At 38.2% G+C, this 24,811-nt stretch overlaps 1 protein-coding gene across 1 annotated transcript in view; it reads right to left on the bottom strand.

Moving 5' to 3' along the window:
* Positions 1–24,811, bottom strand: part of LOC308668561 (VPS10 domain-containing receptor SorCS3-like) — a gene marked incomplete at its 3' end in the record, with an annotated part of 516,653 nt that overhangs the window by 279,736 nt on the left and 212,106 nt on the right. Inside the window, exon 3 of the mRNA XM_081328566.1 lies at positions 9,879–9,978. Within this exon, the coding sequence (XP_081184692.1) occupies positions 9,879–9,978 (100 nt within the window). The remainder of the gene's footprint in view (positions 1–9,878; positions 9,979–24,811) is intronic.

Raw genomic sequence — 24,811 nt, 5'->3', positions numbered from 1 at the left:
AGTCCGCTTCATCCAGGAATTGCGGAAGCTGATGTGCCACAACACTCTCAACAACCTTCGCTACAAAGCGAAGGTTGGAGACAGGACAATAGTTATTCAACGAGGCCAGGTCCAGAGCAGGCTTCTTGAGGAGGGACCTCACCACCGCCTCTTTTAAGGCGGAGGGGAAGACACCCTCTGTCAATGAAGCATTGACAACTGCCTGGAGCCAGTCCCCTGTCACCTCCCCGTCGTCTGAAACCAGCCAGGAGGGACATGGGTACAATAAACAAGTAGCAGCGCTCAGCCTACACATAATCCTGTCCACATCATCCAGAGTCACAGGGTCAAACTCACCCCAAATGGTATGATCAAGACCTGCCCTCTCCACTCCGTTGGATTCTGCCCAGTCGGAGTCCAGACCAGTCCGGATCTGAGCGATTTTGTCCTGCAGATACTGAACAAATTCCTCAGCCCTACCCTGCAAGGGGTCATCCCTCGGTCACTGGTTAAGCAGTGAGCGGGTCACTCTAAACAGGGCGGCTGGGCGATTATCTGCAGATGCAATGAGAGCGGAAAAGTAAGCACACTTTGCCACTTCCATCGCCACTAGGTAAGACTTAAGACAAGTTCTTAGCCATGTTCGATCAGATTCGGATCTGCTGGACCTCCAACAGCTCTCTAGGTGTCTTTTCCGGTGCTTCATCTCTCAGAGTCCCTTGGTAAACCAGGGGACCACCCAGGATCTGTGCTGGGTCAGAGGCCGCAAAGGCACAACTCGATCCAAGGCCCCAGCAGCAGCCCTCTCCCAGGCTACCACTAGGGCCTCGGCAGAGTCGTGGGCAAGGGAAGCAGGAAATGTCCCAAGCTCCATCTGGAACCTCTCAGGGTCCATCAGGCGCCTGGGGCGGAACCACCTGGTCGGTTCCACCTCCCAGCGGTGGGGGGTGGCATACTGAAAGTCTAGCCGGAGAAGGAAATGATCAGACCATGACAGGGGATGGATAGTTAAATCCCCCATACCCAGATCATTAATCCACTGCCCAGAGATAAAAACCAGACTAGACACCTCATCATCAGACCCATTGAAGCATATATCTGGTTTCCTGGAAGCCCCAGGCCTGAAAACATAACTGAGGGACTTCCAAAATATAGAAAGGAATAAAGCTAGTCTTATTGGAGGTGGAGAAGAGGAGGGAATAATGTTCCATAAGGTGGGTACCATGGCAGAGAAGGCATATTTCCTGAGATGCACCAAATGTAGACCCCTAGCTGATTTTGCCTGCAGTATACTTACTCTGTAGGCGTGAGCTTAAATGGACTCCAGAAGATGGTAGAGGACAGGAAGGCCTGGAGGAACATTGTCCATAGGGTCGCGATGGGTCGGACATGACTTCGCAGCTAACAACAACAACATGCTTACTCTGCCAGCTCTAATGGGGCTGGCTGATATAACAGCCTCTCAGATAGCCCAATCTAACGCCATGAAGGACTTTAAAGGCTAAAAATAGTGCCTTGAATGGGACACAGAAGCAAACTGGTAACCAATATAGCAGGTAGAGCAGATGTGGTATTCCAGGAGTACACCTAACTTACCCAGACCGTTGCATTCTGTACCAGCTGAAACTTTTGGATAATCTCCAAGGGCAGATCTATGTAGAATTCATTACAATAGTCCAATTTGGAGATGAGTAGTAAGCAGGCCTTGTTCATTGTATTTATGGCTATTACAGAACGTTAAAGTACTTAAAATTCCAACCAGTGACCTCAATAATTTCACGCTATTTTCAACATTAAGCAGCATGCAAGGTTAATGAATTATTGCTATTGTACAAAAACTCAAGTTAGTACTGAATCTAAATGAGAAAATTACTTTATGAATATATTTTACCCCTGTAAAATGAGTGATGCCATACTCTTCAGGAATTTCTTTTTAGGGGGAGAAGGGAGGTAGAACTGCCAAGGCTGAGAGCCTTGCATTGGGAAGTAACAATGCAGTGCTAAGGAAGAATAACTGTAGTAGGATAGTTGCTTTATCTCTTTTGAACTATACTGCTTGTAGCATATACATATTCAGCTGTATTTTTCAGTGCAAGGAAACATTGGCCTAATTGCTTCCACAAGTGGAAAAATGTTGTTGTTACAGTTAACAGCAAAAAAACAAAACAAAAAATAAAAACAAAGAGAATAATAGTTGTGGCAATGTTACCACCTCTCCACCTAAATGAAAATTGATGGGGTGGGGAAAAGAAGGAGAAATCTATAAACTTTGTCTGAAAGACTATCCTAAGATGATGAAGCTTTTTAATCTTGGACATAGGTGAAATGCAAAGAATTATGTAAAGAAAAAAACCTATAGCACCATTCAATAGCTACTGTATGACCCTTGGCAGAGAGTTAGTTTATTTTTAGCCATAGCTTTTTTTGTATTTCCTACATTAAAGGTTGAAAGGAACATTTACAATTGAAGTATATATTTTGACCATTATTCACATAATATATTAATCCAAGTTTAATTGTTTTAAGGTATTATTGCTATTGTTTGAGCACATGGTATTAATCTGTATTTGTTTCTCACAAATCATGTTTAAGCTATTTAAGCTATTGCAAGAGAAATCTGGATTGCCTAGAATTATAAAATGATAATATATTCAATGAAGTCATGTCTTGATTTCATAATTTGATCTAGATCCATTAACCAATTCTGAGGTTCCTGAAATACTATCAATATTGGAATATCTTTTGAGTGATTTTAAGTATAAAATATTTCCTATAAATAGTTAAAAATTAACATTAAGCTGCATATTTGTACTTTGCAAAACCCTGAGATAAGATTAGTTCAAAAATGATTTTTTTTTCATGTTTAAATATACAGAAAATGTTTTTCTTATTAAAAATAGCTGTTAATTTCCTTATTTATTTATTTGTTTATTTATTTATTTATTTGTTTGTTTGTTTGTTTGTTTGTTTGTTTGTTTGTTTATTTATTTATTTATTGAATTTCTATACCGCCCTTCTCCCGAAGGACTCAGGGCGGTGTACAGGGCAATAAAAGCATTACATACAAAAGTTAAAATAAAATTAAATTAATTAAGCCCTAACAATAAATAATTAAAAATACCCCAAACCCTTAAACCAGGCTGGCCTGTTCAAATAAATAGGTTTTCAGATCACGGCGGAAAGAGCGAAGGTCGGGAGCCATCCGGAGCTAAACCGGTAATTGATTCCAAAGGGATGGCGCGCCCACAGAGAATGCTCTCCCCCTGGGGGCCGCAAGCCGACACTCTCTGACTGACAGCACCCTGAGGAGGCCCTCTCTGTGGGAGCGCACAGGACGAAGGGAAGATGACGCCGGCAGCAGGTGCTCCCGTAAGTAATCCGGACTGATGCCATTTAGGGCTTTATAGGTAATCACCAGCACCTTGAAAGAATAACAGGTGTAATGGTGTGTTTGCACATATATGTGTATTTCATTATATTTCCCTGTTTTTGTTTAATATTCATAGTTTTGTGAGTGTGGTTTTACAAATATAATTTAAATATAATTTACAAATATAATTTAATATAATTTACATAAATAAATGTACTTTTGAATTATATACCAAAAAGTGGGACTTGCCACTATGTAAAAACGTATGGATTTATCAGGCAGGAAGGACAGCCAAGTATTCTTAATGTTGGAAAGCAATGCAATCTAACAATTACAATTTCAAAATGCAGTTATGTGTTCACTTTTTATTTATGCATTAGCTTCCTATCTGTATAATTAAAAGATGTTTACTATTTGCTCAAGGCTTATTGATATGATTAAAAATTATTTATAATTTGGGAGAGAGTATTTCTTTCTGTTTTTAATGGTTTTTTCCCTTTTTTCCTCTTTTTCGTAGATTTAAGCAACATAAAAAAATAAAAAGTATTCCCTGCTTAAATACATCTTTCCAAAAGACGTATGATTTGCTTAGTTGCCAAGCTGCCCTTATTACACTTTTTTTCCCTAGCAATAAATATCAATCTGGTTTTCTTTAATTATCATCCTAGGCATTCATATAAATAATGAGGCTGTCAACGATAGTCCACCCTACTTTGCAGTCAGATTCTTAGCAAAGAAACTATCCCCACCATCACCATCCTTGAACAAACTAGAGCAGTACCCTCTAATTATCTAACATGAGTAATCATAAATACTTACAATATCTCCACATGTAACTTTTGTTTTTAATCAAAATATGATAAAATGTACAAATTAGATATCCCAGAGGCAAGGACAAATTCACCAAGGTTCAAAAATCTGGGTGTTGGGTTTCACGTTATATTACTTAATAACCTAAATTAAAATGCATGTGTTTTTACGTTTTATCCATAGTGGAATAAAGGAAATTGAAAATAAGACAATTATAAATGCTGTAGTTGAAATATACTTATTCTCAGAGAAAGAACAACAGAGATTTTCAGTTTATACTCTTTTGATCATAGCAATTGCTTGTTAAAATCATTCCTGCAATGCTTCAAGGGATTAGTTTAATTAGTAAATTAATCAGTTAATATGATTGTCACTTTATATGGAACATTACAAAATTAAACTCATGAAGGCAATTTAAAGAGAAGATTAATCTGAAAAGTAGTTGATGATTTTAATCCTTGGAATACATACTTTTCGAATCTTTGTTTTTTATAAAGACAATGATGAATAACTAACATTGCGAATCAAATCCAAAAGATAAAACTCAACCATTCGTGTAAGCAAATCCAATTATCTAAAAATATAAAGGGACAAAGTTGAAACTCTCAATTCATATTATTCAAGTTTTGACAAATATTCTTTTCTCTACTTATTCAGCTTCAGTTCAACAAAGACAAATTATTTTTCACTTATATTCCCAAACTTTACTAGACTGTTTTGTTATTTTGAAATAGACATGTTTCTCTATCTTCACCTTCACCGTGTACCTGGCACTGACACAGGTAGATCCAATTGGCTATCATCCCAATATAATTTCAATCCAGATAGGAAAGTTTATGAAAAACAGGGTTTCAAAACTGTGATTCGTTCAACCAGTGCTTTTTTTGTAAAAGAAGAAGGTGCTGGAACTCACACATGTCATACAACCCACCTTGCCTACCCTACAAGGTCCCATCCAAAAAAGGTGCCGGAACTCCGTTCTGAGCGTTCTATGAGGAAAAAAAGCCCTGCGTTCAACCCCCTTTTAATGAACAGCACAGAAGAAAAAAAAAGTTTGGGGAGAATTATACTCTTATTTCCAAAGCTAGAATGCATAATCATTCAATGTGATCCTCAGAAAACACATGTATTCCTGTACTGGAAAACACAATTATTATTAAAAGAAAAGAAGAAGCAATTTTAAAAAGTTCCATGTTTTGCTAAGGTGCTCCTAAATTTAAACTTTTTAAATGTCAGAAATCCACACAAATTGTTTTTTTTTAATAAATAAATATAAAAACTTTCTCCCCTTCATTTTCTGTGGCACAAGGTATCTTCAGTGCCTCAATGGATTGATAATTGCCTTGTAGTTTTTTTAGAATTCCAGGTGATTTAGGGTGCAACGTGTGAACATCAATCACACTTCAAATGCATAACAGCAATCTGGATGAGAAATAATACTGTACTTTGTAGCATACAACTTTTAGCATTTTTGTTTATAATTGAATGGATATTTTTCACTTCCATGCTTTTCTTCATCTGCTGAACTTGATGAAATCAGGCCACTTTTAATCAGATGTAAGCCTCCTTTCTTTTTTTTCTTAATCTCTTCAATACACACTACATTTAGTTTTATTCAATTAATCTCATAAATTAATTTAATCTGTTCATTAATAGACAGGCCTCTAGATATTGACTTTTCTGCCATTTGTAGCTTTGGCGCAACAGTTTTAGAGAAGACTAGGTTACCAATATGAGTTCAGCCTGTGACAATATGCTGCAGTCTATTCTAAGAAGGACAATACTAATCAATTTGGGCCAATTCAAGCCCATATGCCTCTAAGTACAATAAATACTGACCCTTTTCTATTCAAGTTAGGACCATGTACAGTCACCCACGCACTCGTTACCTCCCGTATAGATTACTGCAATGCTCTCTACATGGGGCTGCCCTTGAAGACCACCCGGAGGCTTCAGCTGGTGCAGAATGCGGCTGCACGGGTAGTGATGGGAGCATCCCGATGCTCCCATATTACACCCCTCCTGCATGAGCTGCATTGGTTACCGATTGCCCTCCAGGTGAGATTTAAGGTGCTGGTACTTACCTTTAAAGCCCTACATGGCTTAGGCCCGAGATACTTGCAGGACCATCTGCTGCCGGGAACGACTTCCCATCGCCCAGTGCACTCACACAGAGAAGGCCTCCTCAGGGTACCGTCGGCTAGACAATGTCGGCTGGCGACCCCCAGGGGGAGGGTCTTCTCTGTGGGAGCACCAGCCCTATGGGACCAGCTCCCCTAAGCTTCAGATGGCCCCAGATCTCTGGTCCTTTTGCCGCGGCCTCAAAACACTCCTTTTCCATCAGGCTGACCTGGACTGACAGGGATTTTAATTATGTTTTTATTTTTTAACTTATTTTAATTTTAATTTTAATTTATTCTACAGGGGCCATTAATTTAATTTTCTTTTAACTTCTGTATTATTGTATTTTATTGTTGTTAGCCGCCCTGAGTCCTTCGGGAGATAGGGCAGCATATAAGTCCCAATAATAAATAATAAATAAATAAATAAATTGAGAGACTATTTTGCAACATAGCAATAGCAGTTAGACTTATAGACTGCTTCACAGTGCTTTACAGCAATCTCTGAGTGGTTTACAGTGTCAGCATATTGCCCCCAACAATCTGGCTCCTCATTTTACTGACTTCACAACGATGGAAGGCTGAGTTAACCTGTAGCCAGTCAGAATCAAAGGAATCAAACTCCTGGCAATGTGAGCAGAGTTAGCTTGAAGTACTGCATTCTAACCACTGTCCCACCACAGCTCTTAACATAATGTTATCTGTATCAGGACTTTTCAACTGGTGGTACACGTACCACCTGTGGTACTTTGCCACATGGCAGGTGGTATGTGACCATCCTAAAGAAGTGTAGCGGGGGAGGGGAATCAGCCGAAGCGACCCAAGCCTGAGGGAGAGGCAGCTGCAGCTGCAGGATTGTCTGGACTGGCAGAAGCCCCAGGAGCCGGCAGGGCTCCAGCTGATTGGCACTTCCAGAAGCAGCATGGAGTTGGAGGTGAACTGAAGAAAAAGGAGGGGGAGGAGAGGAGAGGCTATAAATGGAAGTGGTTTGGGCGGGAAAGGGGAAAAAAGACAATAGGGAAAGAGGAGGAGAGCTCAGCAAGCAGGGAGGAAACAGGGACAGGGAAGAAGCAGCAGCTGTTGCTGGAAGAAAAGGTCCCCTGGTTCGTTTTCTCCAGCCAGGAGAAAGCAATCAGTGCTGAAGTCAGCAGACAAGCATGTCAGAAAGGAGGTGGGTTTATTTAGTTCTGGATCAGCTGGCAGCTTGATTGGAATTTTGTACAGTTTTTACAGCATTTTGTAATTCAGAGGCTTGATTTGTGTGCTTTGGTTATTGGAATAGTTTAGTCTATATTTTAGGCTAGCAATGAGTCCCAAGTGTTGACTTCTGTAGGTTTAATCCCTTTAAACAAATGTAATTAGTTTTACCCCCTTATCTTGAGTCTGTCTATGGCTTTTAGAAAGTTTTCTTTGAAGGTAAAGTGGCTTAATTTAAGGCTAAAGCTTTTTGCAATTGCAGGAGCATTTCAGTCTCAAATTGCAACATTGTGTGACTTGCCTGAGGCAGCTTAAAGAGAAAAAACCCCGCAGTTTATGTGTTTCTTTATTTTGTGAGCCTTTCTTGCTTTGCAGTTGATTCCTATGTCTTTAAGGGTACAGGAAAGGGGTGGGGGTGCATTCTTACTACACTCAGAAGGAAGAGAGGAAGAAGGGCTGACCAGCTAGCTCAGTGGTCTACAAATTTAGCAACTTTAAGACCGCTGGACTTCAACTCCCAAAATTCCTCAACCAGCCATGATGGCTGAGGAATTCTGGTAGTTGAAGTCCACAAGTCTTAAAAATACCAAGTTTGAAGACCCCTGAGCTAGCTGGTAATGGTGCATATTAATAAACATGAATAAATTCATTATACATTTGTCAGTGCAAAGGGAAAGTGATTCAGCAAAGGAACAGCCACCGAAGAAATTAAAGCTGGTACTTTTTTCTTTTCTTTTCTACAGTTTGTAATATTTTATTAGATTATAGAATAAAATACAAAAGCAAATAGTAGGACACAGTGGGGAGGAAAAAGGGGGGAAAGTGAGGGGGAGAAGGGAAAAAGAACAGACTTCCTCTGTTGCAATAGAAGGAAGCATTAACATTGAACCTCAACGTTTTACTTTTCCATAATATTAAAAACTAGCCATTTCTATAACAACAAATGAATCTAATCAGTAAAACCCAAACTCCCCCCTTTCTTCTTTAGTCATCAAGTTTTTGACACCTTGCTAAGCACTGGTGGTACTCAAATATTGTCATGTCCTAAAAGTGGTACACCCTGCGAAATGGTTGAAAAGCCTCACTAACCAGGAGGTGCAATGCGATGACAACCCCATAGTATTATACTATTATACGTAAGCTGCTATGAGCTAGTACCAGGAGTGGAGCTTGACATAGTTCAGAAGAAGATCATATCATACATTATTTTTTCTTTCTTGGGTCATCTCACTGAAAACTACTTCAGTTAAAATGAGTATGATTGAGTTCCAGGGAAGAAATGGAGGACTGCAGATGGCTCCATTAAAAGCAGAGCCAACAACTACAATGGAATGAAGATCCAGCAAATAGACTGGCTCTTCTGGACAAGAAGAAGACTTCATTTATTGTATTTTAAGAAAAGGTGAAAAGTTACTAAAATTGTTTATACTTGTGCAATGAAGATTGGAGGTCACTTCTTTATATATTTCTTTCAATGTTCTTCACTGAATTCTTATTTTCTTTTCTCTATTTCTCATTCTATTTTTCCCTTTTTTCTTTTCTACATCTACTGTTTCTATTTTTTTAGTTTTTCAGTTTGCATTAGGTTTTACTGTTCTAATTATAATTCTTAATAAAGTTACTATTAAAAGGACAAGCATTATTAAAACATATATAACTACATTAACATCTAATTATATGCTCATAAGCTTATTTTGAATTAGAAGTGCAGAATTAATTGCTAAACTAACTTCATGCCTAAAACTTAGCAGCATATTGGCTTAATGAAGCTAATTTTAGAGCATTTAGAATAAATGAACTATGCTGGGAAGTTGCATGAGGAATAAAGTTTTTAGGGTCAAGAAAGTATCATTTAGAAAGTAGAAGACTTGACCTGATTAAAACAACAGAAGTATAAAATTTTCTTAAAAAATGTTACAGTGAGGGAAGTAGAAAAAACATTGGGGATTATATTGCCAGAATAACAGACAAATAACAAAAAATTATTCAAACACATTAGAAAAAGAAAACTAGTCATGAAAGCCATTAGTCCCTTGGATAAAGCAAAAATCAAAGGTAGACTAAGAGAAAAAAAATCTAAAAGTAGATGCAATATACTTTCTAGATTTGTGTGCAATCTTATTCCAATTCTCTGTGTGCTTACATGGTTACATGAAGAAAATTCTATGAAGTTTTGGAGGCTCATTCCCAGACATAAGAATTGAAATTTAGAGGCTAATTGGTATGTAAACTACAGATTCATTGGTATATTAACTATAGGAGAAAGCATGCTAACTACAGAAAGTTATAGTTGCAAAAAAAAAATCTTCAACTTTATGTTCTTGATTTAGATTTGGAACTTTCAAATGTGTGAATTTAGCTCTTTATTTTTCACTTTACTTGTTAAGAAATAGTTTCCTTACCTTTCTCTTATTTGTAGGACTGACATAAAGATAACTCAGCACTGTCTTTAGTCCCACCTTGTCATTTAACTTTTCATATGTTGTACCATAATCTGTGGACCTGAAATGAAAAGAATACATTTAATAATTTAAGAAGAAGAAAAAAGTAAAGGGATGAATAAAATAGAAAAAAAAGAAAGAGAAAAAATGTAAAAAGTAAAAAGAAGTAGCTTCCAACATTCTTTATAGGAGTTACAAATAAATGTATCATTCCCTCTTTATTTGTAACTTCTGTAAAGAAGGTTGGAAGCTACCCATTCTCATATTTTACCCTTTCTAATCAATAAACCCATAAAAGACCATCCTTTATTCTAGTTTCAGCAAAAAGTCAAAATCAGTTTTATTTCAAATATTATTTGAAGCAGTCTATTATTCCATGCAAGTAAACGAATGACAAATGGTCAACAATGCTTCATTATGTGTGGTATCTAGTTGAATTTAGTTTCTGAAGCAATAGGTTAAATTTAGATAATTCATGAGCACATTTATGCTTACTGGGCTCTTTTACAGGAAGAAAGGTTGATTTTTGCTAATTCCCACTTCAATTTGAAGACTTAAATCAAAAACTATTTTAGGGATGGGAAAGTAACTGTAATTTAAAAAGAGAAAAAGTGGACAATATCCTTCCATTTCTTCAGCGATGACATCTACAGGTTCCTAATCCCTTCTATAAATGAGTGAATTCATACACACAAGAACAAGTCAGAATGCAACCTGTAACAACACAATACGCAATCATATAACCAGAAAACAATGTTAGAACAAGGTTTTTCTTTCTCTAAACTGACAACAAAATGATTCTGACAGGGTGTGACTCAGTGTAGTATTCTGACTACAACATGTAACCATCTAAGTGCAAGTTCATATATCATCCATTACTGTGATTTTATTTCACCAGGCAGTTTTCTCTCTCAATCCCCAGGTTCTCCAAAGAACAAGTGGACATGTTCTATACAAAGAGTTAACTTCTATACAAAGAGTTAACATTTTCCTGTCAGACAAATGAAGGACAGACTGTCTATATCTGATCAGAGCATATTCAGGCTGTTGTGTATCCATGCCATATATGTTTGTAGGGATTGTGATAAATACATTAAAGTTATTAACTAGGCTTAAGATTCTGGGGTTTGTATCAGATGGAGAAATGCTCTTAGTCAGCTCTGAGAACCAATTATTGCTTCCTTGCCTTTGTATATTAAATCAAGTTCTGCCAAATTTCACTTACTTCATGGTTCCTGGTTTTTTTAAAACAAAATAGTAAATATCAATGAGTAATGACATGAAAATTATTATACATATATAGAGGGCCCACACACAAATTGGAAACTTAGAGATTCCATGTCAGGTGGTTTTTTTCTACCTGAGAAGAAAGCCAATATACGCAGTCCTTAGTTAATGATTGTTCACAGTTACAATGGTGATCAAAAAGTTAACCTTGCAACTAATCCTTGCATTTATAACCTTCACAAGTAGGTAAAGCACATAAAGGTTGAAGTAAGACTCTACATCCAATTACGTTTCACTTAGCAATTGCCTCACTTGCTGGTCCCAATTGTGTCTCTAAATGAAAAATTTGAGAATGTAACAGGGTGATCTAGAGAACAAAGTTACTTGTTGAGCACCTGAAAATTCCTGGTCCTATCTCAAAGGACTTTCTCCTCTATGTGTTCTCTTTTTTCTTATTATTGATCTTATTTTGTGATTTCAAGGAAAAGATAATTTTACATTAATTTATCTTCTAAAAGAAAACTGGGAACTTTTATCAGTGTCCACAGAATATGAAGACAGTATCTTCCTCAATGTTTTCTCATTCAATATAGCAAAAGTCACTTCAAAAAATTTATTTCCCCAGAATTTCAATTCCAAAACATACATTTTGCAGACAAAAGTATTGTGAGGATGAAAAAAGCTTGATTGCCATATTACATAGTAATTTATGACTGTGTTAGTTGACCTCATATGTTTCATTAATTCTGTAATTAATATAAACATTCATGTGCTATGTTTTTAATTTTCATAAAAGCATCAAGGAAAATATAAAAACTTCAGAAGCATACTTCTTATACAAATCTACATTCATGTCATGCTACACAATTACAACCCAATATTTATTTCTATTTAAATGTAGTAAAAAATAGAAAATTATACACATAAATAGGTATATGAGATCTAATTTTCTAAATGGTACTGCAATAAGGGTTCTTTTAGAAAAATGCTTGCTTTAGTATAGAAAGAGAGGTAAGTCATTTGTATCATTAAATGACTGGCAAAAATTAATTTCTCTCCAACCTTGTAGTTTTTTATTTTAATTATGGAAGCAGAAAATATCCATTTTCATTGCCTTGCTCTAAGTTTCAAACTGTAGTCTATAATTGAAAAGAACATGAGCATCTACAATAACTACTGACCTTCCAGAGCACAATCAATATGCAAAATAATTTATGTCTCAAAAAGAGCCACTAGAGCACAGGAAAGTAATACATGAGCAGTGATACATTTTGATCACCACAAGTACAACAACTGCATGAACTCCTCAGTTCCTTCTGGAAGATGTGCAAAATAGATAAGAAATATGAATTTGAATGAATTATATATTTTAAATTATGTAAATGTGACCTATAGATGGCAAAAATGTTCTGACTTGTATGTAATTGATACTTCATTTCCTTAATCCATATGTCTCTTTGAACACATTTGTCGGACCCAGCAGGCCCAACACCCGGCGAGGCCCCGGGACGACTCACCAGGCCTCGTGACCAGCCGCCGACGCCCACAACCAGCCCTATCGTTCCCGGGGCTCTCCGGCGGCCCGGGGAAGAGCGCGGCCACCGGGACATCCCAGCAGCCACCAGGGCCTTTCGGCGGCCCGGGGAAGAGCCACAGATGCCCGCATCTGGCCCTTCTGCCTCCGAGGCTCTCCGGCGGCCCGGGGAAGAGCGCGGCCACCGGGACATCCCAGCAGCCACCAGGGCCTTCTGGCGGGCCGGGTTCAGCCCGGACGGCTTCTGGCGGGCCGGGGGAAAGCGCACCTGTGCAGTATCCCCCTGGAAACCCTCCCCAGCAGACGGCTCGCTCCGAGGCTTTGCCTGCGACATCAGCACAAAGGCCGCCTGCTGCCGGCCTTGCCGGGGAGCTGCGGGGCAAGCGGCGCCAGAAGACGGCCCAGGCTGTGCAGGCTGCGGCGGTTCAGGGACCTGTGCAGGATGATGGGGGTGTAAGGACTCGGGGCTGTGGGGGGGTTGCCCTGGCTGGGGGGTGGCTTACCGTCTGCAGTGGTTGTGGGTCAGGGACAGGGAGGGTACGTACCTGCGGTACGGGACGGAGGCCCACATGGAGAGCAGGGTCCAAAGGGCGGAGGCCAGGGGGTGTGTGCTTAAGTAGGGGGTGTAGATTGTTGGCTTGTTTGGGCGTGGTGATGGATGTCGGCCTTGCTGGCTATTTAGCAGCGTTGGTTGTGCTGTGCAACCAATGCTGACTTCATTTGTCTTCGGGTGAATGTTTATGGAACAGAATAAACGTTGCTCAGAAGAACCAGCTCTCGTTCCGGTCGCATTCTTTTGCCTCGTCGGACGGGGGCTGATAACATTCTAATATCCATTTATTAAATTATAAATGCGCTCGTGACCTCCCAGATAGACTACTGCAATGCTCTCTACATGGGGCTGCCCTTGAGGACCACTCGGAGGCTTCAGCTGGTGCAGAATGCAGCCGTGCGAGTTGTGATGGGAGTCTCCCGATTCTCCCGTGTAACGCCTCTTCTCCATTAGGGATTCCGTCGAAACGTTGCTCCTACACCTTTAATTCTACGCAGGAAAAAACCCGAATGACCAAAGATCCATATATATATATATATATATATATATATATATATATATATATATATATATATATATATATATATATATATATATATATATAATAACTTTATTGTATATATATTCCACACATACACATATGACCAGGGTTAAGCATGTTTATTTCACACAACCAATCCCATAATCATTCCCCAGGATAGTGCAGTCTTTAGAGTCAGTTACAAGCGACCTCTCCAAAAACTCTGACTGGACCCAGCTAAAGCAATGGGAACAAGGCAAACCTCAACCTCTTCTGCATCTAAGGCATGGTGTGGGGAGCAATGCCGGCAAGGTGAATTAATCAACTATGAGCAGGGTGAGAGCAACCACCAAAAGCAACCTTGACTTTCCAGATTCCAGTCATGGGTAAGGCATCTTGGTTTTGATAGGTTCAAGGCATGATGAAGGCAACCCGACTCTTGCAGGTTCAAAGGAAAGTGAAGGCAATTTGACTTCAATGGATTCAAGCCATGATGATGGCAACTTGACTTCAATTTGTGCAAGTCACAGCAACAGCAACACAGTCTCAATCAGTTCAAAGCAATGAGTCATGAGCATTCACGGATGGATTATGAACCTGTCTTCAGGTTTCCAGGGTCAAGGTAAAGAGGCACTGACTGGTACACCTCATTAGGAGGGGTGAGGCTACCTCCTCGTGAGTAACCTTGGTGACCTCCATTGCACCTCCTTCTGCCTGACTCTGCAAGACCCAGAATCAGGCAGGGGTGGCAACTTCTCTTTTGCAATGCACAGCTGCAGCTGAGCCTTTTCTGCCAGCCTGCATAGTCAGCTGTTCTTCCAGTTGTTCCCTCTTGGATTCCCTTGATGTTCCTGGCACAGTTTCACCTTGGCCATCCGATTCTACCGCAGAGCCTTTCATATCCCCCTGGTGCTTCCTATAGTCCGTCTCAAATGTCCCCAGAGCCAGCTATTTCTTTATCATCCAAACCAGCACCAGAGGGAGCCATCACAACATCTCCAAAGGGGATCCTATCTCTATGTATTATTGCTTTTCATGAGGTAGAACTCATGTAGGATCTCATGGAATTTTTCACATGTAAACAAAGTCTGGAAGTTATAGAGAATCATGAGGCAAATGTACCTATTGACTTAAATCTTCAATGCAACTGGAATAGTGAAGAGATGCATCCTTCTTTGTATGTGGGATTGATCATACAAAATTATTAACTGAACATAAAATAATGCCTAAATAAAGTGAGGTATGTTGTTATACCACACTTCTGTTATTTTCAGTTCTTTCTTTCTCTGGTTACTTCATATTCCCTTCACTTTCTTGGCATTGTATAGCAAACAGAGAACAGTAATTCACAATATTCACTACATAAGAAAACTGTAAATGAGATGTAACAACAAAGCTTCATACACTATTTGGAATTGTATTACAAGAGCAACTGCAAGATCAATAGGACACTACTGCTGCTTCCTATGATATATCTTAAGTCAATTGTGACGATTGGCTTTTATTTTTTTAGAAGGGTGAAGTCAAGTTAGAAAACAACAGATTAACAGCATTTGGCCAGGATCCAAATTTTATACTATACTTATCTATCTTCGTACCAGGAACAGGTTTATTGCTGAGAACGACATCCCTTTAAAAAACAGCTTGGAATTAAAGTTTCCTAAGGTATAAAGTTGAATACTGGTAATGTGGGAGTAATTAAACAAATAACAGTGAAAATCCAATAGCTATAGATCCATAAGGTCATCCAGTTCTAAGTGAATAAATATATAAAGATTTTGCAATGGCAAGAGCACCAATAAAAATTTTTGACCTAACCCATCAGCAAGAGTTTAAGCATAGAAGCAATCAGATTCATACAATTAAAACAAGAGATTTTAGAGATTTATTTGACAGATTTGTTGGATAGATGTAACATGCAAATAGTCCTCAACTTATGACCACAACTGAGCCCAAAATTTCTGTTGCTAAGCAAGACATTTGTTAAATGAATTTTGCCCCATTTTACAATCTTTCTTGCCACAGTTGTTAAGTGAATCATTGCAGTTGTTAGTAATATGGTTGTTAAGTGAATCTGATTTTTTGTATATATTTTTTTTATTGAAAAGTTTTTCAATACATTTTATCTTTAACAATCCCTCCCCCCACCCCCCACCCAACCCTTCCTAGCCCTCCCTAACCCTCCCCCCTCCCCTTCCCCCCTCCCCCCTCCCCGACTTCCCAGAGCTAAATACAAGGTATAAAAGTAAAAACAATCATAAACAACCATATGCTAACAACAATAAGCAATTAAGTCTATCGCACTCTAGCTCATATAAAATGACTACAAGCAATACTAATATCACATCAAAACTTATACAAATGCTAAATGAAACTTTTTGGTCCCATATTTGTTCTGGATGTAATCAATCCACTTTTTCCACTCCATAATATAACGTTGTTGCGAATGGTCTTTCAAATAAGCCGATATCTTTGCCATTTCCGCCAGGTCAGAAACTTTTAAAGTCCATTCTTCTATAGTTGGCAGTTCCTCCTGCTTCCAATATTGACCTACTAAAAATCTTGCTGCCGTAATTAAGTTCAACATCAACTTAGTGTCCACAACAGTAGTATCCGTAATTATGCCCAATAAAAACAATTGCGGACAAAACTTTATCCTTTGCTTAAATATCTTCTGCATATTCCACCAGATTTTAATCCAAAAAGCTTTAGCCTTTTTACAGGTCCACCATATATGAAAGTACGTTGCGTCTTCGCCACCACACCTCCAACATTTAGGTTGATAGTTCGGATACATACTTGCAAGCTTTTTAGGATCTAAATGCCACCTATAAAACATTTTATAAAAGTTCTCTCTTAAATTTTGGGCTTGCGTAAATTTTACATTCCTCACCCAGATCTTTTCCCAAGTATCCATTGTGATAACTTCTTGAATATTCTGAGCCCACTTTATCATACAATCTTTAACAAGTTCTGTTTCTGAGTCAATTTCTATCAATGCAAGATATATCCGTTTGATATGTGCTGGACCCTGATTTCTAATTTGCTTTACCAGATTTTCATCAGTCATTGAAAAACCAATTTTCTGATCTTCTTTCCACCTGGCCCGTAATTGACCATATTGAAACCAGGTTTGAACAATCTTCTCTTCTCGTAGAAAATTATACGGCTTCAAACACCATACGTTCCTCTCCAGACTTAGGATTTCCTTGTATGTAGTCACATCATGTTTGAACCCAACATTTATATTTTCACTCTCCTCCTCTGCCTCCTCTGGAAACAGCCCTGATTTGCAATACAATCCATCACTGGGCCAGCAGTCAGATCTTGCTGCTGGTAGAACAAATTCAAACAGTGCCAACTACTTTTAACAGTCTCACCAACAGTTTCAAAACAACTAGAAACTCACCATGCCAGCAAAGATTGTCGGTCGTATGTCGTATGTTACCTTAGTTCCACCATGTTGCTCAAACACATTAAAATTTCCTGATCATGTGGCCTATAGCCCTTACTATCCCTCCCAAAACTATTTGCCTTCAAGAGCCAATGCAGCCGCAGCCATTCCAGGTGCCGCCATCTTGGATCTTAGTTACTATAGGTTCAAACATTACTAGGCATCAGAGTTATTAAACATCTTGCTTATTCATTCGTTCAAAAGGAAGGGAGAAGGAAGCCACAAGTTTAAACTTCTGAAGGTGAAAAAGGCTTAGATATAGCAGTGGCAATCGGCTTTTGTACATGGCTTCATTTTTTGTCTGCAGTACAATTTTGTTTTTTTATAAAATAAACAATAAAATATAAACAATGAGTGACGATTTATATTATCACTCATCTTACCAGAAGTGACTTTGGGTGGTGCACAACAATCAAGATTGCAATCTAGTTAAGCTTTGTCTATGGGTCTTCTGACAAATCAAACCAAAGAGCTAAACTGAACAATTTATTTTCTGGAATTCAAAGATTGGCTGCCGAGTCTAGGTTAGAAAAGCCTGACAGTCTCACATTTTATTTGCTTTTTGCCCTCATGAGGACAAAAATGTTGTGTCAATGCAAGTCATGTGATGTCTGCCACAGAATTATAAAATATGTATCAGATTATTAACTGTAGAGTCAGGAAATTATAAATATCTTACTGTAGTATGTATCCATATTTATGAGCATTCGTCTTTTCTGATTTTCTACTTTTTTATGGAGGTCTAGGATCAATGTGTTATATTATTTTTTCTTGTATATTTTAAAATGGCCAGATCGTACTCCGGAATTTTAAATACAATAAAGTTACAACTAAAAAAAGGCAATCACCACTTTTTTTGGTTGTTTGATCTCAATAACAGGCATTTTTCCACTTCTTTATCTGCTTTAAAGCAAATCCAAACCCTCCAAGAATCTGCTGGAATTGGGAGGGAGGGAGGGAGGGAGGGAGGGAGGGAGGGAGGGAGGAAGGAAGGAAGGATGGAAGGAAGGAAGGAAGGAAGGAAGGAAGGAAGGAAGGAAGGAAGGAAGGAAGGAAGGAAATGTAGCATTGAAAAGATGTCAAGGCATTGTTGCTCTATCATCTGCTGCAAAAATTAATTTAAAGAGATAGCATGTAACTATTGTCAACTCACAAAAATGCATTATTTTCTAGATGTACTCTTCTATTACATTCATCATTAGTTATCCATTTCTAATACTTGTCAATGTTAGAGAGAGCTCCTGTGCAGCCACACTGGCTTCCTGACAGGAATATTTTGTAATGATGTTCTCATTATTTCAGCTTTCAGAATTTCTCTTTTGAACTTTTTTCTTCAAACATTTTTAGCCATGAAACCCTCTATCTGAGGTCTTTCCGGAAGGCTAGGAAGAGTGATGATGCGCTCTCTCTCTCTCTCTCTCTCTCTCTCTCTCTCTCTCTCTCTCTCTCTCTCTCTCTCTCTCTCTCTCTCTCTCTCTCTCTCTCTCTCTCTCTCTCTCTCTCTCTCTCTCTCTCTCTCTCTCTCTCTCTCTCTCTCTCTCTCTCTCTCTCTCTATCACATAGCCATTTTCACTCAAAATTCCTACAATTTCACTTTCACCAGTTCATCCCACATAATCAGATCCCCCTGTTCCTATCTGTACTTCTAAAAGATGAAGATAACAGCAAGGAAACTTAGGCAATCCATTTTTAGCAGAATTAGAGTTCCAGCAGATTGACATTTGAAATCCTCCATTCCTATTATGTTTCATCAAGTTTTAATCTTTTTCAAGAAAGCTTTGCACATTCAAATACTGTCTTCTTGAGTGGGTGAATTATAAGATATTACCAGAATCACTTTATATTCTTTTTTTAATCCTTACAGATCTATTCAACGAGGCTTTGTATCTAATCTGTTTCTCTATGACTTTTCAATTCACAACTCTTACTTTGTATATACCCAATGTAAACAAGTATAAACAATATACAGATAGTCCTCGAGCCCAAAATTTCTGTTGCTAAGTGAAACATTGAAGAAAATTTTGCCCCATTTTACGACCTTTCTTGCCACAGTTAAGTGAATCACTGCAGTTGTTAAGTTAGTGACATGGTTGTTAAGTGAATTTTGGCTTCTCCATTGACTTTGCTGGTTAGAAAGACACAAAAGACACATAACATGATCCAGGGACACTGCAACTCTTATATGAATTAGTCATCAAGCATCTGAATTTTGATCACATGACTGTGGGGACACTGCAACTGTCATAAGTGTGAAAAATGGTCTTAAATCACTTTTTCAGTGCTGTTATAACTTTGAATGGTCACTAAACGAACTGTTGAGAACTACTTATATTGTCAAGTCTTGATATTTCTCATGTTGTACTTCCTTTCCCTTCCTATGACTCAAAGGTTTGTTGTTTTCCTTATTTGCATATTTTTAATACAGAGTCTTTAAAAACTGAAGTTTCTACAACAGTATAGGCCACAGTGCTAAAATATATGGAAAGTGTATTTAACATGCAGTTTCTAACCTAATTTCTAATCCATAGATCTGTATGGCTATGGCAGGTAAGAGCAGAAGCTGCTAGAAACAAATTGATTTATGTATCATATCGAGTACAGGTCAAGGATTTATATACTGTACAAGTTATAGTATATAAAGAGTTACTACTGGAGTCTAGTGACTGTGGAATAATGTGCCTATTGTTTCAAACCTGAAGATCACAATAGTTATCAGCCTGCAAAGATTTTGTTCTTCTCATCAAGCCAGGGTCTCATCTCCCTGTCATGTTTATCAAGTCCGTTCAGAGCTTCCTCAAATCCAAAATAACTTGGTGGGAAACAATAAACCTGTTAGACTGGAATCTGACTGGAACTGATAAATAACCCAAACCTGTAGCTAATTCCAGGCCTGTTGTTGTAATGTAGAGTTTGCAACTTAAAAGAAATGATTCAATCAAGGAATAAAAAGGCACTGTCAGGGCCCACTTCAAAACCTCATCCTAAGAAAGGAGAACTCGTGGAAGCAGTTTCTTCCAACTTTTATTAAGCTGATAGCAGGCATAATAGACAGGATCTGAGGATTTCCCACTCAGATCAATAGGTTAAAAGTGTCCCAAGCAAACCCCACCCCAAAATTCATCCGGCCAGTTCGAATGGGCCAATCCCCAGGTGTTAAGAACGTTGGAGAAAGAGCAAATAACACCAGGCAGTCTCAGGGTTGCAGCGATGTTTTGTCAGCTCTTCACACCTTCCCTTCTGAAAGCGGAGATAAACCAGTTGCCGAAGGTGCATTCCTTTCTTCTCCCACTTCTTCTAGACAACATCAAAGGGAAAGATAGTTCACAGAGGAAGGACGCAGAAACAGCAAAGTGTTACAGTGTAGCGATAGAAGAAACCAGAGCAATAGCCCTCAGTGCTTTTCCCCTCTCCCCTCCAGGAGTATAACAGAACCCCAAAGTATAGAAAGAGTAGAGTTAGGATTAAAGGTAGAAAGGGATCCCTTTAGAATATGGGTGTCATGGTTCCAACAAATGAAACTCTTCAAAGAACTTCAAGGCATTGTTTACCTTTAAGAACCTTTATTTGAGTAGCATAGCTTCGGCACATACATGGTCGAAGCCAAAATCTGAATTCTCCTCCCCTTAGCCCATAGTATAAAACACAATTCCCTCCTCTAATTAGCAGTCATAAATCACATTCTCCAATTAGTTTGAATTGCAGGTTTTCCCTCCTGTTCTCCAATCCACCATCTCTTATCATCTTTTATTTCAAAAGCCCCTGAGTTCACACACTTTTACAATATTGTGATGTCTAACTAACTCTCATCACATCCCTCCTCCCCACCCCCAGTATCATTTAATTCTAAGAATAAAGCATAGGAAAGAAAAAGGCTGTACCTCCATATGTTGTCAAAGCAAGGATTGTCGCTTTTCAGCTGTTTGGGGGATCTGTCTGAGTTTCAGACAGATCAGAGCTGTCCTGTAGGGATGGTGAAGAAAGGAGGCACAGTTTTAGCAGCACAGGAGAGATCGCAATCTCCTGGAGAGCCGACGGAAGCTTCCCGGACCAGCAGCTGTCAGACGGCCATTGCGAGCCGTCACAAGCCAGGGCGGCCACTTGGAAGATCTTGAAAGTAAATTTGGAGGATTGTCTGGGTGAGAAGATTGAGAATCCTTAAATGCTGGAAACTGGGGGGAGGAATAAGAAGAATTTGAAGCTGTGGAGAAGTGGGGGACGGGAGCGGATTTTTAAACTGCTCCTCTCCTGGAACTGCAGCAGTGGATAACAATGAAAGGCAAAAGAAGGTAATGAATCAAGTATCTCGGCTGAGAATACCCTTGAAGCTTAAAAAAAAGGGAGAGTAAGTAACCTTGAATGACAGCTGCTGGACTCACTGATAAAAAGTTTACAGAGTCTGTGGTTTTTTTTAGTTTGCGGAATGGTGGATTGTTTTTTACTTTGATGGTGTTTTTTTTTTACTAAGGCACAGAGACTCTGAAACGAACAAAGAGCATAACCTGTATGGATTAATTTCTTTTCTTTTCTGTTTTTTTAGATATAAGGATATTTGGCTTTTTCCTTCTCTTTTTCTTTCCTTTTCCCTTTGTACTCACCTTTACTTGTCGCTGAAATTTTTCGTACTGTTTTTTTTTTTTTGGAGTACATTTGGATTATAATACCCCATCGACATTTGGATTACAAACTACTGGAGAAAATGAAGAAGACCACAACACACCCAGCAACAGTTTCCCTAATATCACAGAGGCCAGTGGCACAGAAATCACTGGACAACACAACGCAGCAAGATAGATCCAACATGAAATTGAAAAATATGATACTGGCTCTACACGCAGACTTCAAAGAAGGGATTGGCAAACTAGAAGAGGACCTAAAAGAGGTCAAAGAACTGATGGAGAAAAATGAACAAAGATTGCAACAAGAGGAAGAAAGAATTGAATTAACAGATAAGAGACTAGAGGAGATTGATAACCGACTTACATTAACAGACAGGAACTAGGAAAAAATGATCATTGCTTTAGAGATGGATAGAGCTGATTATTGTTTAAGATTCCAAAATGTTGAAGAAGAAAAGGGAGAGAACCTAGCAGATGTATTGGCAGGAATATTAGCAGAAGCATTGGAGGAAAGCAAGGAAAAGATAATTAATGATACAGATGAGATATTTAGAATATACAGTAGATATGCAATGAGAAATACTCTCCCCAGAGAGGTGCATATAAGATTTACTAAAAAAGCATTAAGGGTAGATATACTACAGAAGCTGAGAAATGTTAAAATAAAATATAAAGGAAGAGAGATAGTGATGTTAAAACAGATCCCAAGAAGAGTGAGAGACCTGAGAAAGGAGTATCAATTTCTGACAAAATGCTTAATTAAAAAAGGGATAAATTTTAGTTGGTTAATACCAGAAGGAGTAATGATAAATTGGCAAGAACAGAGACATAGCCTGGACACAATAAAGAAAGCAGAACTTTTCTATGATCAATACTTTGGGCAGCAAGAAGAAGGAAGGCTGAGAGGGGTAAGAGTAATCAGACAGCAAGGAGATGAGACAGAGAAGCAACGCAGTAAGTATAGCATAGAACAGGAGGAAAGGGTGTTGAGAGAAGGGACAAGAGCAAAAGAGGCAAAAGAGCAAAGAGAGATGAGAATAACGAGAGCAACTAAAACTTCAAATAATCATGGAAGAAGAACTAAAAGCAATTTCGATAAACATAAATGGACTGAATTTGGCTATAAAAAGAAAAAGAACACTAAATAAATTGGGGAAATTAAAAATGAATATAATTTGTTTACAAGAATTTCGTATTTATTTATTTATTGAACTTATATACCGCCCTTCTCCCATAGGACTCAGGGCAGTTCACAAGGCAATTAAAAATAACACTACAATACAAAAAGTTAATAACAATTAAAATAATTAAATTATCCTTGAGTAAAATATAAAACCCCTGTAACTCTAATTAAAACCCAATTACAATAAGTTAAAAATTAAAATTCTCAGTCCTGGCTGGAAAGCTCAAAGAGCCAGGTCTTCAGGTCCCGGCGGAACGAACGAAAATCAGGGGCTTATAAGAAACAACATAAAAATCTACTAGAATATCCAAAATTGGGAGAATTATATACCTCACTTGCAGATCAGAGTAAAAGAGGTGTGGTATTAAGCAATACAAACTACATTGTTATATTCAGATGAAGAAGGGCGAATTTTAATGGTGGAAGTAATTATGAATTGTAAAAAAAACTTTATTGGTAGCAATTTACGCCCTAAATGAAAACCAAGAAAATTTCTATTCAAAATTACACCAAAAAATAATAGAATTGGAATTCGAAAGCATATGTATGATTGGAGATTTCAATGCTATTGTAAAGGCCGGGCTGGATTATAATACAAAAAAAAATAAGACCCTAAGGAGAACACTTCCAAAATCTTTTCATAATATGGTGGACAAATTAAATATACTAGATGTTTGGAGAGAAAAATATCTGGAAAACAAACAATATACATTCTATTCTAACAGACACCTGTCCTGGTCGAGAATAGATATGATATGGATATCAATAGACTTATTTACAAGTACACAAAATATAAACATAGAAACAAGCACATGGGCGGACCACAACCCAGTCACAATTACATGGAAAGGACAAAAAAAAAAGAACAAGATGGACATTAAATCAAACTGTATTGAATGAAAAAGACTTCCAGCAATATATGGAAAAAGAAATGACTTTCTTCTTTAAGGAAAACCAAACAGAAGATACCTCACTTCAAAATGTCTGGGATACGGCAAAAGCGTACATGAGAGGACTTGCTATATCTTATATGGGGGAAAAGAATAAACAGAAAAGACAAATTAGGGAAAAACTGGAGGAAGAATATAAGACTCTTGAGAAAGAATTACAGAAAGATACACAAAACAAAAAGATAAAAAATTTAATGGAGTTGAACAAGCATAAAATGAACTTAATAAAAAATGAAGAGGTGGCAAGGAAAATAAAGGCAGCTAAACAAACCTTTTTGAACATGCAAACAAACCAGGGAGATGGTTGACATATAAAATTAAAAAGGAGAAAGAGAAGAGATGGATTAAACAACTGGAAGATGTAAACAAATTATATCCATTTTTAATTTCCCCAATTTATTTAGTGTTCTTTTTCTTTTTATAGCCAAATTCAGTCCATTTACGTTTATCAAAATTGCTTTTAGTTCTTCTTCCATGATTATTTGAAGTTTTAGTTGCTCTCGTTATTCTCATCTCTCTTTGCTCTGTTGCCTCTTTTGCTCTTGTCCCTTCTCTCAACACCCTTTCCTCCTGTTCTATGCTATACTTACTGCGTTGCTTCTCTGTCTCATCTCCTTGCTGTCTGATTACTCTTTCCCCTCTCAGCCTTCCTTCTTCTTGCTGCCCAAAGTATTGATCATAGAAAAGTTCTGCTTTCTTTATTGTGTCCAGGCTATGTCTCTGTTCTTGCCAATTTATCATTACTCCTTCTGGTATTAACCAACTAAAATTTATCCCTTTTTTAATTAAGCATTTTGTCAGAAATTGATACTCCTTTCTCAGGTCTCTCACTCTTCTTGGGATCTGTTTTAACATCA

This window comes from Vipera berus (genome assembly GCF_964194415.1).
Source record: "Vipera berus genome assembly, chromosome: 5".
In the NCBI taxonomy this organism is placed as follows: domain Eukaryota; kingdom Metazoa; phylum Chordata; class Lepidosauria; order Squamata; family Viperidae; genus Vipera; species Vipera berus.
The sequence above is the reverse complement of the archived record's forward strand: the minus strand, read 5'-3'. Positions and strand labels throughout refer to the sequence as shown.